This window comes from Peromyscus eremicus, chromosome 6, assembly GCF_949786415.1.
Source record: "Peromyscus eremicus chromosome 6, PerEre_H2_v1, whole genome shotgun sequence".
Classification (NCBI taxonomy): Eukaryota; Metazoa; Chordata; class Mammalia; order Rodentia; family Cricetidae; genus Peromyscus; species Peromyscus eremicus.
Window position 1 is genome coordinate 41786772 of NC_081421.1, and position 16381 is coordinate 41803152.

General features: G+C 42.9%; 1 protein-coding gene across 2 annotated transcripts in view; it reads right to left on the minus strand.

Moving 5' to 3' along the window:
• The window catches only part of Veph1 (ventricular zone expressed PH domain containing 1), a 198172-nt gene that overhangs the window by 103901 nt on the left and 77890 nt on the right, over positions 1 to 16381 (minus strand). For both annotated transcript variants that reach the window (XM_059264718.1, XM_059264717.1), the window contains exon 6: positions 13634 to 13854. In XM_059264718.1, coding sequence (XP_059120701.1) covers positions 13634 to 13854 — 221 coding nt within the window. The remainder of the gene's footprint in view (positions 1 to 13633; positions 13855 to 16381) is intronic.

Consider the following 16381-nt stretch of genomic DNA (forward strand, 5'->3'; position numbering starts at 1 on the left):
TTCCAGATAAACACCAAATATTTTAAAGATGAATTTATTATTAAAATATTGATTACATTAAATATTCATATATCTTATAAAATGAAATTATTATGTATTTGTAATGTTTTTATGACATATTTATGTAAGCGTGTATTTTATTATTAGTAGTATTCATCTATATTTTAGTATATTATTACTAAAATGTATTTCATTATCTCAAGATTACTATATTAAAAACCCTAATTTTTTTTTAAATCTGAAATTTAACTAGACATCCTGTACATGTAATACATTTAGATATCCAGGCCACACTGCTTTGCTCCCTCATGATTTCATATGCAGGGCACTCACAGCAGCCTGCAAGGTTTGCGGAGTCAGAGAACCAGGAATGCCTGGGGTCTGAAGTCAGGCTGGCCACATCACCTCAGGTCTACCAGATGCCCAGGAGACACGGGCAGCTTCTACTGACTCATCCCAGAGGGGAGAAGCATTGCGTTATCTATCTGTCAAATGCGAGGGGCAAAGAGAGGCAGAATGTAACAGGGGGAGCAAAAGCCCCCCACTTCTGCCATTTTATATCTTGTCATTCAACCCAGAGGGAGCACAGCAGGGACTTTGGAAGGGACCAAGTGAGAGTCAGGAGTCAGTAATAAAAATCTCTGACTGAAGAAATGGTCTCCAGACATGGGGCTGATGCCTGTGGCTCGTGGGCTGAGCTGTGGCCACACAGGCTTTTCACTGCGCACAGTTTCCCTTGTTTGGGGATTTTCAGACTTGGAGTGCACAGGAGTTAAGGAATGGGGGTGGAGGGTGGGGAGTAATGGATGGCCATGACTCAACCAAAGCCTTAACATGGGTACAGGGAACTTTTTGTCATTGGTTACCACTCCACCTGGATATGCCCGATTTCACCAGGGAGCTAAGCGGGTTTTGATTCTAGTAGGTTAGAAGGCCAGGAAAGAGTAGCTAGAAGGATGGAGCTTAAAATATCTTTCCTTAGCTGGGTGGTGGTGCCTCACGCCTTTAATCCCAGCACTTGGGAGGCAGAAGCAGGAGGATCTCTCAGAGTTCGAGGCCAGCCTGGTCTACAGAGTGAGTTTCAGGACAGGCTCCAAAGCTACACAGAGAAACCCTGTCTCGAAAAACAAAACAACAACAACAAAAAAATCATTCCTTACTCCTTAACTTCCTTTCATATAAAATATAATACAAAAAGAGGGAGAGAAAATGCCTTTTTTAAAAAACAAAGCCCCTTTCCAGATAAGCAGACCCCCCCCCCCCACTCTCCCCAGCCTCCACCCCCACCTTCCTTCAAAAGCAGGAACTACACAAACATGACCATGAGTGGGCTGGCAGGCCAGTCCTCCTGTGGGGGTTTTTCTGGGATGGGGGCAAATGGGCTGGTCTCTTGCAGGGGGCCCCTATTCCTTTACCATTTGTCACTTTTAACTCCAGAGGTAATTTACAGAATGCTCTGCCAACATTCTGTACTCCCTTAAATATTAACTTGGCCTTAACTCAACAAGCCACATTACAAGAGGCTCAGCTGATTCGGTCTGAACAGTTTCTGGTCTCTGCTGCCAAAGTAAAGTCTTTAGAAGTGCGTCTAGGGATGCCCAGGGGAGGCCTGATTGCCTCCCTCTTGTGTGCACTGGGACTCCCCTAAGAAACAAATTGGCCCTTGGGCAGTTTGCTGTGCTCCCTCTATGCTGGGTGATGACACTAGACGCTGGTAGGGGTGGAGAGATTGGCGAGCTCTGTTCCTGACCCCTTAAATCAAAGGAAAATAATATTAGTTCATGTTTCATGATCTTGGCTTTCGATCCTGTGTCCAGGATATACTCTCTTGCAGAGTTAAGCTTGTGATGGGGAAAGAGACCTCAATGGGCTAAATCCGTACCAGAGTCCTAAATTCTGGGGATGTTATATTTTTTTTACTCCTCAGCAATTTCTTGGGTCATCATCAGTCATTAAAAGGATGACAGAGATGATCCCTTGGCTGATAGTCCCGTTGCCTGTTTAGGGGCTTCAGTGCTTAACGCTGCTAGAGTCTGAAAGTGCAGGCATGCAGCTGCGTCCTGTGAACGTCTGTTCTGGAGCTATTTTGTGGGCAGACGTGGAGCCATGCAAAGGCCCAGTTATGTGGGGATTAGAATGTGGTCAAGTCCACAGTACTGTTTCACTGAAAAGAAATGCCGCCACAGTTGATCTCCTTTAGAGAGAACTTTAGTTAGAACTTTAAAAGGGATGTCAGGAGAGGACACTGTAGAAACATGGAGTGATCAGGGCCTCATGAGGGAAAGGCCCAAGGGCGTGCCTCCAATTTCCCACCTACTAATTAATGATGTGCTAAGTCTCTTTCTGACTCTAAGGCACATTTTATTAAACAAAAAAAAAGGGGTTAATGGCTTTGTGTCTCTAGGTAGCTAAAACTGTCATGTAAAACAGTGGATCGGACAGTGTAGCCCATATAGTATTGGCTTGGAAAATTCCAGCGGTTAAACCCTAGGTGGTGTTGCCCATTGTGAACTTTGACACTGAGAGGTGGCCTGAGTCGGCAGTGCTCAACTTTGAAGGTAAGTGCCTGCTCAAAGCCAGGGAAGACCGTGAAAGCCCTCCTTCATGGTGGCATCCGAAAGCACGTACGCCGAAGGAGAGCAAGGCTCATGGTGTGTGAGTATGCAAGAACTGGCATAAAGGTAGAGTGGATTTGTAAAACTTCCAAACTTCAAGAACGAGTTCGGAAGGCTGGGCTGGCAGCACGCACTTGGAATCCCAGCGCTAAGGAGGCGGAGGCAGGAGTTAGAAGCCAGTCTCGGTGACATAGCAAGTTCCAAGCCAACCTGGACTAGAGATTGGGGGCGGGGGGCGGGGGGAGAGTATTAATTCTGAACAATTGTAGACTTTGAGAATTCCCTGCAATCAAAAGGAAAATACTAAGCTCCAATACAAAGAAATGGTCTCCTTAACACAGACGCTCACTTCTTTATACATTCTCAGCCCTTTGGTCAATCAGAGAGAAACAGGGAAGTAAGGGATCTGGGAAAAGTGCAAAGACCCTTGCACATGTTCTTCAAGTGGGAGCTGCAGACCAACAACTCCAAGTCCTTGGAGCTCATGGGAATCAGGGTATCCTCCCCAGACCCACAAAATCAGAATGATCGTTGAACAATCCCGCCACATTCCCGGCAGCCGACCCCGTGTTATCTGCCATGCTTACAGACTGGAGCATCACAGATCGATCACAGGAAGAACAGATTGGAGGTGGCTCGGGGCAGAAGGCCTGATGTGCATTATTTGGAGTCAAGGGGCCTTACTGTCCGACCCATTTGGGATCTCTGTAAATTCCAGGGTGCAATTTTAGCTTTCACTATCAACAGATACTGGTGCCGACGCACCCTAAATCTGCAGTCAAGATTCCGGAGCTGAGAGTGGGCATATGGTTCCCAGAACAGGAGGTGGCCCCCGTCTGTCACGTGGCAGTCTGGATGTGGCACAAGTTTTGAAATTGGAAAGGAATGCAGAGCAGCGATGTCACCGCAATGCTCTGAGTCAGGATGGAACTATGGAGGAAGGGTACCCATCTTTTTCTAGACTGTCATGCCCGGGAACAGGAGCAGGCAATGGGCTGTCAGCTGTGAAGACATCACAGGATGTGACACTGGAAGAGCAAGACAAAAACGTTTAATAGCTCCTTCTTGATATTCCTCAATCATCCCACGTGGCCCCTTTGAATAGGCAGAAGCCCACTGGTTTGACTTGCTGTGGCTGTGGCCCAATACAGACAAGAGGGAACTAAAGGAAGAAGTGTGTTTCAGCTTGAAGTTCATGGGGAGCCGGTCCACCATGGCTGTGAAAGGGACGGCAGCAGGAGCTGAGAGCAGCTGGGCACTTGTATACTCAGGAAGCAGAGAGTGACTAGCAATTGGGGTCTGGCTAGAGAGCCTTGGGGCCTGCCCCCAGGGACACACTTCCCCCAGTGAGGCTCTACCTCCTAAAGGTTCCATAGACTTCCCACACAGCACCACCAGCTGGACTAGGTGTTAAACACACGATCCTTAGGGATCCAAAGCACACTATATTTACCTAGCATTGGCGGAATGTCAATAGTTGAAAACATGTCACTGACTGGGCTGGGTTGAGAACTCCACACACTCTCCAGGTCAACTTCTAGCTCATTTAGAATTCAGCACTTACCTATGGAAAAGTCTAGCTAAGAGACTTATGCTGCCAGCTTAAAAGAAAAAAAGGTATACTTTCACCACATATATATATATATATATATATGTATATATGTATATATATATGTGTGTATATATATGTGTATATATATATGCTATTAAGACTGGTTTTTGTCACAGCTGTAACCTGTCTCCAATGGCTAAAAATGTGTGTGTGTGTGTGTGTGTGTGTGTGTGTGTGTGTGTGCGCGCGCATGCGCGCGCATGTGAGGCCTTTTACCAGCAAGTCTTTTTTTCTTGAAGTCCCAGAGGAAAGTCTAGGGAGTAAAATGTTGGATACTAAGGAGCACCCTCAGACTGGTGTAGGCAGCTTCCCTGAGGATGGATCACAGCACTTTCCAAGCTACTTGTGGCAAACAACTGTTTGCTGTTTTTATTTTCATAAACCAAGGACCCATGTTTCTGTAAGTCAGTACAGTACAGTACCAGAGAAATGTAACAGCTAAACAAAGCTTACAGGGTCTACTGGCCGTGTGCTCGGCTGCTATAGTAATGCCATAATTGCCGCGAATATTCCAAGTTCTGTTCAGCTCCTGTAATAACTTTGCTGTGGTCTGCTAAGAAAGAGTTTGCAAATGAGCACTTCTCTGTGGGCCATGCTCCGGGCAGCTCAGAGTATTCAAAAGTCACTACCCTAACCCTCACCTGGCACAGAGTGTGAACGCTACCAGTTAACATTTACTGTGGGCCTTTTTATCCACAGGCATTCTAAATCCAGTCTATCTGTGATCTTTTATCTTCAGTTTTGCTTGACGGGGGTTCAGTTACCTGTTACATCAAATGGAAAATCCCAGAAACAAACAAATCAATGAATGTTAAATTGGACATCATTATGAGTGGTAGGATGATATTTTATACCATCTTGTTCTGTTTCATCCAGGACAAGCACCATCCTTTTGCCCAGAATATCCATGACTACGTAGTATATACTATACTACCCCATTAGTTATCATACAAGAATTGTCTTGTACTGTTAAAATGCTTGTATTTAAGTAACTCTCTTTTTACTTAATAAGGGCCCTAAAGCACAAGAATAGTTATTTCCTCAATTGAATAAGCTAAAGACATGTTAGCGATTTGTGCTCACCATGACGTGCTTCCTTTAGTAAGAAGACAAAGAAAGTAGAGTAAGATGTTGTGAGAGGGTGAGAGAAACCCTCTAATACCATATTGTCATGATCGCTCTATTTTATTAAGTCATTAATTGTTATTAATCACTTACTGTGGCTAATTACTAAAGTAAATTTTATTATAGATACAGATGTATATAGATACCTTCACACTGATTGGGAAAGTATTTGCCTTACTTTAGCCGCAACTGAAAAGACGTTCAAAACTCAGAAAACACCACCCAAATAGTAATTTTAGAATTCAGACATGATGGATGGAGCAAAGCAACAAGGACCATTTCCTGAAGCAAAATATCAAGCAGCTAGGTAATGAGGGTCTACTGAGTCCCTGCGGAACAGCCAGCACCTCAGATGGGTAGGAGAAGGTCAAGTCTCCATTACATCTCCCACAAGTGCCCTTCCCCTCCTCCAGGCTAGAACCTGGGTCTTCTCTGCCGTGTTTGAAATGGAGCACCAGGCCATGGGCGCTCCACAAAAGCCTGTGATTTGAATACTGTGGTCCTGGGTCTCCTTGCAAGGCTGCAGCTGTGTTACTCACACTTCAGGCAGGACCACCACCATTCCCATCCCCCTTCGTCTACACCCTGCAGAGCCCGCCCTTCTGGAGTCTCACATTCACTGGCCTTGCTCCATTGTCTCCAAAGCTGATAATGGTGCCTCCCACCCATGTCTCTTGCTAATAAATGAATTCCTGAAATACCTTTAAAGACCTTCCCTAGTCCTAAGTACTGGTTAAGGAAGGAAGACCAATGAAGTAAATGAACAACACATGGGACATAAATGGTACCACATGTTAGCTGCAACCTCTTTGGGACGAAGCGGGGCAAAACCTGAAGTGATTACTTCATATATATGGAGGGGTCACAGCAACCACACAACCATCACAAAAGGCTGTCAGGATTTCCTTCTGATACAGGACATCTCTAGATGGAAACGATGCACTCTTTTCTTATGGAAACCCCAGTTTCATCTTCAGATGTTACCTTAGCAGGGTGGAAGTACCTTCAACTTTTCCTAAGCAGAATGTCACATGGTTTTAATTATGTCCTGGAACTACTTGTGGCAATTCCTTGAGTCTACAGTTGGTCTCAAAAAGTCAGTTCTTTCCTTTGTGTAAACATATCTTGCCTTTTAAGAAAAAAATTGGAGTTATTATTATTATTATTATCACTATATTTCTTCTGTATACTAGCTCTCTAGTTTGGAGGCAAGTAGGACACAAAGAGATACCTAGTGCTCCAGGAGCTGGAGAGATGGAGGAAAGTGGGATCATGGGAATCAGAGGAAAGTGGGATCATGGGAATCAGAGGAAAGTGGGATCATGGGAATCAGAATGGGATCAGAGGAAAGTGGGATCATGGGAATCAGAATGGGATCAGAGGAAAGTGGGATCATGGGAAAGAATGGGTGGAAAGACCTCATAGAGAAATGATAAACTGAGGTTGTAGGGAACTGCAGCCTTTCTTGGGAAGAGAGGAATGAAGAGGGTATTCTAGAATGATGGGAAAAAGGAAGCAGAACTGGTCTGAATTTTGGTAGGAGTATGCAGAAGTCACCTGGGACAATTCCTTTGAATTATATAAATGCTGTGTTTATTGTAAATCTTATCCACACTAAAATCTGAAACAAGACTAAAGGAAGAAACAAAATGAAGCTTCGTGAATTGTTGCCTCATATTTATGCAGAAATAACTGCAGGACTACAGGGGGTGTGGAGGTTGAGTAGAGGCTTGAACTTTGTGCTAGTTTATTTATTTTTATTTTTTGTTTATGTGTATGTGTATGAGCCCGTGTGGAGTTTGTGTGTACCATGTGCATAAAGGAGTCCATGGAGACCGGAAGAAGGGATTGGATCCCCTGGAACTGGAGATACAGAAGGTTATGCCCTGCCATGTGGGTGCTGGGAACTGAACCTAGGTCCTCTGAAAGAGCAATAAGTACTCTTAACCACATCTCTCCAATTCCTCTTTCTTCTAGGGGAACTTATCCCATCATGCTTTAATATGAAGCCTCTACAATTCTGATGTACATTAAGATATTTTCTTGTGAAGATTAAATAAAATGGGACTGGAGAGAGAGAGAGAGAGAGAGAGAGAGAGAGAGAGAGAGAGAGAGAGAGAGAGAGAGAGAGAGAGAAAGAGAGAGAGAGCTTAGCAGTTAAAAGCACTGGCTCCAGCTTCCGGAGCACTAGGTATCCAGAGGGCCCTGCCCACATACTGGTTCATCACCATCTGTAACTCCAGTTCCAGAGGATCCAATGCCTTCTTCTGGCCTCTGTGGGCACTGAGTGCACATGACACACAGAATACATTCAGGCAAAACTCTCACACACACAAAATAAAAATAAAGGAAAAGAGATAACAAAATAATATTGTTAGTTGTTTTAAGCTTGATTAGACCTATTAGCAGCATTCCTGGCAAAGATGTAGACGAGTGGTCCTCTGTTCCCTGTGATTTCTGTCCTCGAGCCAGTGAAGCATCATCATTCTCAAGTTGTCACTCCGTGTCTTGAGAGGGAAATAAGTGTATTATGGCCTCTCTCTTGGGCTAGCTCTCTTTCCCATTAGCAGCACTCCTTAATAGACACTTGACCATTATGGCATCTCAGCATCCTGTGGTTTCCATTGTGACTTAGATCTCATCTTCCCAGCTTCATTCTCAGGGCTGCCTTGCAGAGAACAGAGCCCTGCCACACACTGCCTGGCTGCAGCCACTTTCTGTAATTCTGAAAGATGTCCTCATGACCCACTTCATGCCTGCAAAGCCAATAACATACGGACAATGCTGCCAGGTTACATTGCCAGTTTAAGATCTAACCTGGCTCTCCTAAACCACAGCTTCAGTAGCCTTCAAAGCTGACCCTCAGCTGGGTGGTGGTAGCTCAGGCCTTTAATCCCAGCACTCGAGAGGCAGAGGCAGGCAAATCACTCAGTTCGAGGTCAGCCTGGTCTATAAAAGCTGACCCTAGGAAAACATTTCCTTAGGTGATCATTAAGAGATCCAAGTTCAGGCTCTGCCCTTTCATACATATTTGCCCTGCACACTCAAGAACCTTCAGTGAGCGAGGGCTTGCTCTTGGCATTTTTCCTGTTTTCCAGAACAAAGTTCAGGAGTTCTCTCACCAGGCTAAACTCTTCAGCAATTCTATCTGCCTTCTTTGTACAACCCTCCTTATTTGCAACATTAAAATTCTTTCATGCTTCTTTCCTTGCCAAACTGTATATTCTTCCAAAATTTTCTCCTTTACTTGCTATTTTCTCTCACTGTAGGCAGGAGTAGTGAGAAGTAGCCATAATTAATAAAAAGTCTGAATGCTCTCCTGTCTTGGAATTTTCTCCACCAAAAAAGAATCATCCATTTTTCTTGCTTTTAGCTCCAGTTACATTGTCATGACGTGAACAGAATAAAGCCAGATGTGCTAAAGCCAGTTTGCTAAGATGTGACGTGAACGGCCTCTAGCTCACTTCCCAGCAGAGCCCTGTTATAGGGCTCTGAAATGCCATGAGTCTGGCCTCCATTGTCTGCACTCCTCATGGCATCTAATCTTCCAAATTCCCACCAGAAGGTCCCACTTAGCTCTGCTTACAGAATTCTTGGACTTTTCTGGTCTATAGCTTCAAATTCTTCCACATTCCTCCTACAAACCAATTCCAAAAGCGTATGGACTACGGTAAGGTTTATCACAGCCTCACTTTAGGGTACCAATTTTTGGTATTAGTCACTCATCTTGTTGATGTGACAAAAATAAGTAACAAACACAACTAAAGGCAGGAAGGGTTTGTTTCGGGTCAGAAGCAGTCCTTTGTGGTGGGAACGGCACGGCAGAGGAGCACGAGGCAGGCAGTCACGCTGCGTTGGTGCTTACAAAGATGGATGAGTTGAATGCTGCTTCTCAGATCAACTTCTCCTTTTCAGTCCAGAGCTCCAGCACTTAGGATGGTGCATCCATCATTCAGGGAGCGTCTTCTCTCAGTTAAACTTTCATTTTTTTTCCAACAACCTCATAGACTTACCCAGAAGTATGTTTGCATGGTGATTTAAAATCCAGTCAAGCTGACCCAAAAGATTAACCATCACGCCATCTATCCTACATTAGTTTTATGTCTTCCTAATTTGTTTCCGGCTATAGTTTTCTTCTCCTTCTCATTTTTAACTTTAAGGTGTGCTTCTTTAAGACAAAAGAGAGACATAGCTGACATCATTACTACTAAGACAACAGGAGAGCAAGTACCTATTTAACTAAGCAAGAGGTGGGAATCATTTTGTCATGGACTTTTCTTACAAACAATTTTCTTTCCTCTACGACTCCAATGGCGTTGGCTTGGCTCTAGGCTCCAAAAGTCACATCTAAGGGAAGAGTTAGTCCGCCACCACCAATCCTGGGCTGGAGACGGTATTCCTGTCCTCTCCCCTTCTGCTCCTTACTATCACCATCCTCACCCTTTCATCTTTTCTCCTCTTTACTTCCCTATCCCGATTTCCACAATTTTCACTCCTCCAAGTTTCCATGTCCACGTGGGGCCTGAGTCTGACCTCCTGCTAAGAACATGTGTGACGAATTGTCCCCTTCTACTGAAGCTGGATCAGAGACGCCTCTTTTGTGCCAAACATGCTTGGTAAAGGCATCTGCTTGTGCCTGATTTCTTAAACTGAATGGGAGGGTTGGGAGAAACAACTGGCAACAGCAAAAGTTTTGTGAAGGTATAATGGCAAAATATCAATTCAAAATCAGACATGTGGGGCTGGAGAGATGGCTCAGTGGTTAAGAGCACTGGCTGCTCTTCCAGAGGTCCTGAGTTCAATTCCCAGCAACCACATGGTGGCTCACAACCATCCGTAATGAGATCTGGTGCCCTCTTCTGGCCTGCGGTCATATATGCAGGCAGAATACTACATATATAATAAATAAATAAATCTTTAAAAAAAATCAGACATGAAACAACTCTGAGGTGCTTCTGGCAATGCTTATCAAGGCTGTATGCACAACTTCACGGGAGCCTTGGTTTTGAACATACAACACATGCACTTGCACTGTGCATTCGTCATACCACTTGCCACCAGCAAATGCTGCTTGAAACGTCTCAACTCAGGGTCAAGACTCCGGTATGTTTTTATTCTGTGTGCAGAAGTTTTCTGTTCTTATATAAACATGATGGCTTAATTATGGAAACAGAGACATTCAGTATCTTCCCACCGTCATCTCTCAAAGTACTGTCTTTGGATTGCATCGTGTTGGCACGTTTAGTTTTAGAAATTCCTATTTGAAAACCCAATGAGTTTCATAAAAAACAATACATCCTGATTTGGTATTTGGACAGAATTTCCGTATCTGAAATGGACCTATATGCACTTGTCTTTCTGTACTATGTTTTCATGTGAAGTGGTGTCTCAGCATTGATAATTATAAATTGAAAATAATGATCAACTCTAGAAAACATTAGAGATGTTCTATGCCTGGCAGCATTAAATATTCAGCCAAAATTTAATTCTTTCTGTAAAAATAAACAAGGCCACCTCTCTCATTAGTATGCAAATCTGCTTTAATTGCCAATAAACGATAAAATTATATATATGTAAATAAAGATTTGTCTTATAAATTTTTTGTGATTTATTATCATTGTTTGATTTGTATATTCATTTGTATGCATGCATATATAAATACACACACACAGGGTTACAGAAACTTCTTGTCTATAAAGAAGTTTCAAGTAGAAAAAGCTTGAGAAGCTGTTATCTACTGAAATGGTCACTGAACACAATGACTGCTGGGGAACTGCTCAGCTAGTCACACATTCACCAAGAACACACTCTCTTCATCCCCAGTTTTGACAGGGTCTGACAGGCAAGCCGTCCAATGGTTAAGGGCTACCCCGAAGGCCACAAAGGGCATGCCATTTGCAAAAGTATAGGTCTCTTTTCCTAATTCCTTAGTCACCTTGTCAATCAGAGTCACCTCCTTTTTTTGTTTCTCCAGAATTGATTTCAAAATTTAAATGCTCTGCTTGGTTCTGTCATTTAGGCTTCCTTGGCTTTTATTTAAATACAAACACATTCTAGAGACAGAGAAAATGGGGAAAATGCAAACAGGCTCACCTGCTGCCCTTTACAAACTCACCCAATTTATTCAGAATCTTTCTGGCAAGAGGAAGGCTCATCTGCTTTGGTTTTTTTCATTCTCTCTGGGATGCTAATTGTTTTTCTTTTGATAGTCTTGTTGTTTTGGCCTGAAGTCTAAAATCTGGCCTGCTGAGCTGTGTGTCCCATTTGTAAATTAGCTGACATCTGCTTTGAGTTTTTATCATCTTTAATTTTCTTTCAGGATCGCTTCCCTCGTTCATTTTCTCCTTAATTGTAAGAATCAGGTTTTTGTTTTTGCCTTATACAAAAGTATAGACCTTTCTGCTTTGGGGGCATGGACTCAAATGGGTGGAATCACATGGTCCCAAGGAAGACTATTCAGGGAAGACATGCTGGGAGAGAAGCCTTAGCAACCGCCCCGGAGAGGATGAGCTTTGGACACAAAAGGCTAGCTGTCCACACCACACTTCTGAGGTTCCCACTGAATAATCACAATCTGTTAGAAGGAGATTGACAGCAAGGGTCGAACTGGGAGAAATATTTTGAATTGAGAGAGGCTGAGGTGGTGGACATATGTGGGATGAATGCTGACTTTTTATTTATCTTTTTCAGTGCTGGAGAGTGAAACCAGGACTTCACATGCAAGGCAAAGCTCTACTGAGCTACATCCCCAGGCCTCCCTCCCTACCTACTGTCCCTTCTTCCTTCCTTCCCTTCTTTCCTTCTCTCTTTCCCTTCCTCCCCCTCACTTCCTATACTTCCTTCTCTTTTTCTTTTTTACCTCAGGAAAAAAAAACAGTAAAGGGAGTATTACTGCTAATAGGACTGAGGTTATTTATCAAAGATTAATTATACTGTTAAATTATTGAGCACCACAGCCTTGTAACTTTTCCCCACTTTATAGGAAGCTTTCACACACACAAGCTCAACGATGTTTGTTGGCAACATGTCCCCTGGCCAGGGCCTGTGCATGAGCTTTTCTTCTGGCAAGTGTGACCATAATGGCTGGAAGAGGTCACAAGCAGGTTGGCTGTGCACAGAGTATAAAAACTTTCCTCAATACCAGGTGCAGAGACTCCATGGCACATTTCTGAAACTATATCATACACTTATTTGACAGTGGCTTTGGAGTTTCATATACGTCACTGGATGCTACTATGATAAAGCTATTGCTACCTAAGTCAAAGGTGTGTTATTTTTGAATGGTATATGTATATAGCAGTGGTTCTCAATTGGGGCACTTTTTGTCTCCTAAGGACATTGAGAAATGTCACAGACAAGTTCACAGTCACAACCAAGAGAGGAGACTGGTGTTAGCACCTCGTAAGTAGACACTTGGGTTTCTGATAAATACTTTATAGTGCATAAGATAGCCCCCACAAGAATAGAAAGGGCTAGCTGGGTACACTGAATTCACTCCCACTCTTCAGTTACAATGTTACAATGGCCCTCTTTCCAACTCAGGCAAGTTGTGGCAGCTCATTCACTACCATCACTCTAGTTTCCTTATGACAGTCCATTGATGTGTACTGTCTTTCCCTTGCTTGATCTGGCTTTGTCATCTTCTTGCCGGGACAGTCTCTGTACTGAGACTAGAGAGACCTTGAAATGGGTTCTGACTTCACCCCACCATGCACCAATCTCACAGTGATTCCTACAGGATAAAATGGGAACTTCTTAGAAAGGTATACCAAGCCCACCATGTTTCATCCCTGCCTCCACTTCATCATCATTCCAAATGCTGCTCTTCTTGTAGCACATACTTCACTTATACAAAATGATGCCCATTTCCAGAAAGACAGACATGTCACCAAAAAGACAGTCTGGAGCAGTCTGGTTATCTCCTAAGACTTGGTCCAAAATGTCTCTTACTCTAGGAGTTGTTTCTTGATCCCAATTTTACCCCTCCTTCTTCCATACACAGGTAGACGCCACCATCTCATTGTTCTTCAAATTCTTTGAACCCATCTTTATTAGTATATTCTTCCTCTAGCCTCTAATTTTATTCTCTGATTATTTAACTATCCAACCTACTGGACCTCTATCTCTCTGCTTAGATTCCTGGTTCAGAATAAACAAGTATCAAATGCTTATCGAGTCAATAAAGGAGAGCTACCTGGCTTTGCCGTGTGTGCTTCATTCTGTTTCTTTATCATAGTCTGCATTTCCTCCAGACTTTGGCTATATTGGTCTCTATAGATACCTGCCATTCCCAGCCGAGCCGTTTTCCAGTCGTCGGGAAAGCAGCTTGGCAATGTTGGTGAAGCTGTTGCTCATTCGGAAGATGTCCCTGCTGTGAGGGCCCAGGATGGAGGGGAAGGCATCAGTGATGCTCTTGATTTCCAGCAGGAGAATATGGTGAAACGAGTGCTCCATGTTAGCCAGCTGGCTCACCAGGTATCGTAAGCAGCTCCTGGCTCTTTCCTGCCAACAACAATGAGCAACAACAGCTGTCTGTATGATAATATAATATTGAAGTTCCTTGAAATCAATTCCTTTAAAGAAGTATGGGCAGTATTGATAATGTAGGCACTTTTGAAGATATCATATTTGCGTGAACTCGTGATATGCCATGTATCACAGAGACACTTTCCATCCCCAACTTAGAGCCAGAAGATAGAAGTGGGGTATCTTCATCACACGCCAGACCCATCTTAGAAGTTAGGAACACAACACAAAAGGAAAAGGGTGGAAGTCTACTGTCATGGCGAAGCAGACAGACTGTGAACAAAATACCCATGTAAAAAACAGAGTGTGTTAGATGGAGAAATGTACTGCAAAACAAAAATGAAGCAGGAAGAGGAGACCCTGGGAAATTAATATTAAATAGTGCACTAGGCACATCCCAAAGAGAAAATAACATTCAAATTCAATGACGTTTTTTATCATTGAAATCCAGCATGCTCAGAAACCTTAGTAACAATTAGAGTAAAATTCATCTTGCTTGATACAGGGTAGCAAGAAAACCTAGGAGCAAGGCCACATGGGATGTGATATTTTATTTACTGTTTGTCTCACTGACAAGTGTAACTTCAAACTTCATGTATGCTCCTTAGCTTCAGAATCAGGTTCTGCTTTAGCATCCTAAAAAGTCATTCCACAAATACTTAAGTATCCCTATGGCTCTCCAGAGAGGATTTCCTGGGCTGCAGATGTAGATCAGTTGCTACAGCAATTTTGTAGCACGTGTGAGGCCCAGGATTGACCCAGGGATTCTTTCTCCACCCCCCCACTCCAAAACCTTTCTCATCATAAAAAAATTAGAACATTCTTTTCTTAGAAGCATTTGTCTTCCTGGCAGTGAAGGTGACTGTGTGGATGTTTGCTGAAATCAGCCTCATTCTGAATGATCCTCTGGCATCCAAACTGAGCTGCAGGGAGAATTAATCACATTTCGGGAACAAGAACAATTCTAACTGCTTGGGACCCTGCATATGAATCCACGCCAACCTCACATCGTTTGTTCTGAAACCTTGGAGCACATCCAGGTTCCTCACCGGGGTAACAGATGTGATTCTGGATGAGAAAGTGTGATGTTAGGGTAAGAAGCAGGTTATGGAATTCTGATTTTTTTTCTCAGCTCCAAAGTATTTCATCTCTAAGGCTTAGTGGCCGCATCTTGTGCCTTCAGTCTTCCTACAGTGGGGCAAGGTCAGCGGCACCTGTGTGTCATAATGGGGGCCATTCACTTGTCCACTCAGACACAGACTCTTTATTTATTATTAGAATAAAAATAGTAGATACACAGGGCAGTTAGTCTAAGTGTCAAGGCTATCCCACATGCTCTTTGGTACTCATGGGATCCTCTGAATGATACTGTGAGGTAAGTAATGTGATGGCTATCATTTTATGGGGAAGAAACTGAGGTTAGACTAATATACTCAAAGTCACATATCCTCTCTGTCTCTGACCATTGTGCCCTTGCTGGCTATGGCACCAGTCCTTCCTACAAAGAACCAAGACCACAAGTTAGTCCATCCCCTTTATGGTCTCTCATTCATCACAGTTATGCAGTTCATTTGATTTACATAATAGACATCATAAATACTCTGTAAATACAAAAATATGCCAGCAATTTTTAAACCTTTTTGTTTATAGGGTACCTTACCTTTTTTTTAAATGCTTGAAGTTCCCAAAGAGCTTTTGTTTGTCTGGGCTGTATTGATATTTGCCATTTACAAACTAAATTGATAAATTAGAATCACCAATTCATTTAAAAATAATAAACCATATGCATGTTAGATTTGTTTATGAAAAAAATCTCATTCTCTGAAACAGAACTTTTGCAAATCTCTATAGTATACTGATTGTTCACATGGACAAAAAAACTGTATTCTCATATCTGTTCTTTACCTACTGCATTATATATGGCCTCATATAGATTATATAGTTGGAAAAATTAGGATTATTTTCAATAGCTGTGATAATGATGCACATTCCTCATGGATAGTACATGAAAACTCAGTAAGTGATAGTAACAATGTGCATTATTAATATTTCTGTACTCTGTTACATTAAAACCCATCTTGTAGTTTTAATGAGTCTTTTTACACCTTCATGATATTGTAACATTAAACATTGACTATTTGGCAAGACATCAGTTCACTGAATTAGGCATATCTTCCAAATGTAGATTCATTTTATTCTATAAGATCAGGAAACATTGCACTTGACAGAGCGGGAAAGGGTTCACGAATTCCCACCCCCAGGAAAGTAAGGAGCTACTGGCAATTGATGGCTTTAAGCAAGGGAGAGAGAGTCGGTTTTCTTTCAGGGTGTTGCCCACACTCGAGTGGATTTCCCAACACCCACGAATATATGGGCAGCACAAAATGACTCAATGGGTTATCGACAGAAAAAAGAGGATATAATGTTGGGAGAGTGTGAGAGTGAGGATTGGAGCTGGGAGGAGTTACAGAGAGGAGTAGGGGCAAATATGAAAACACATTCA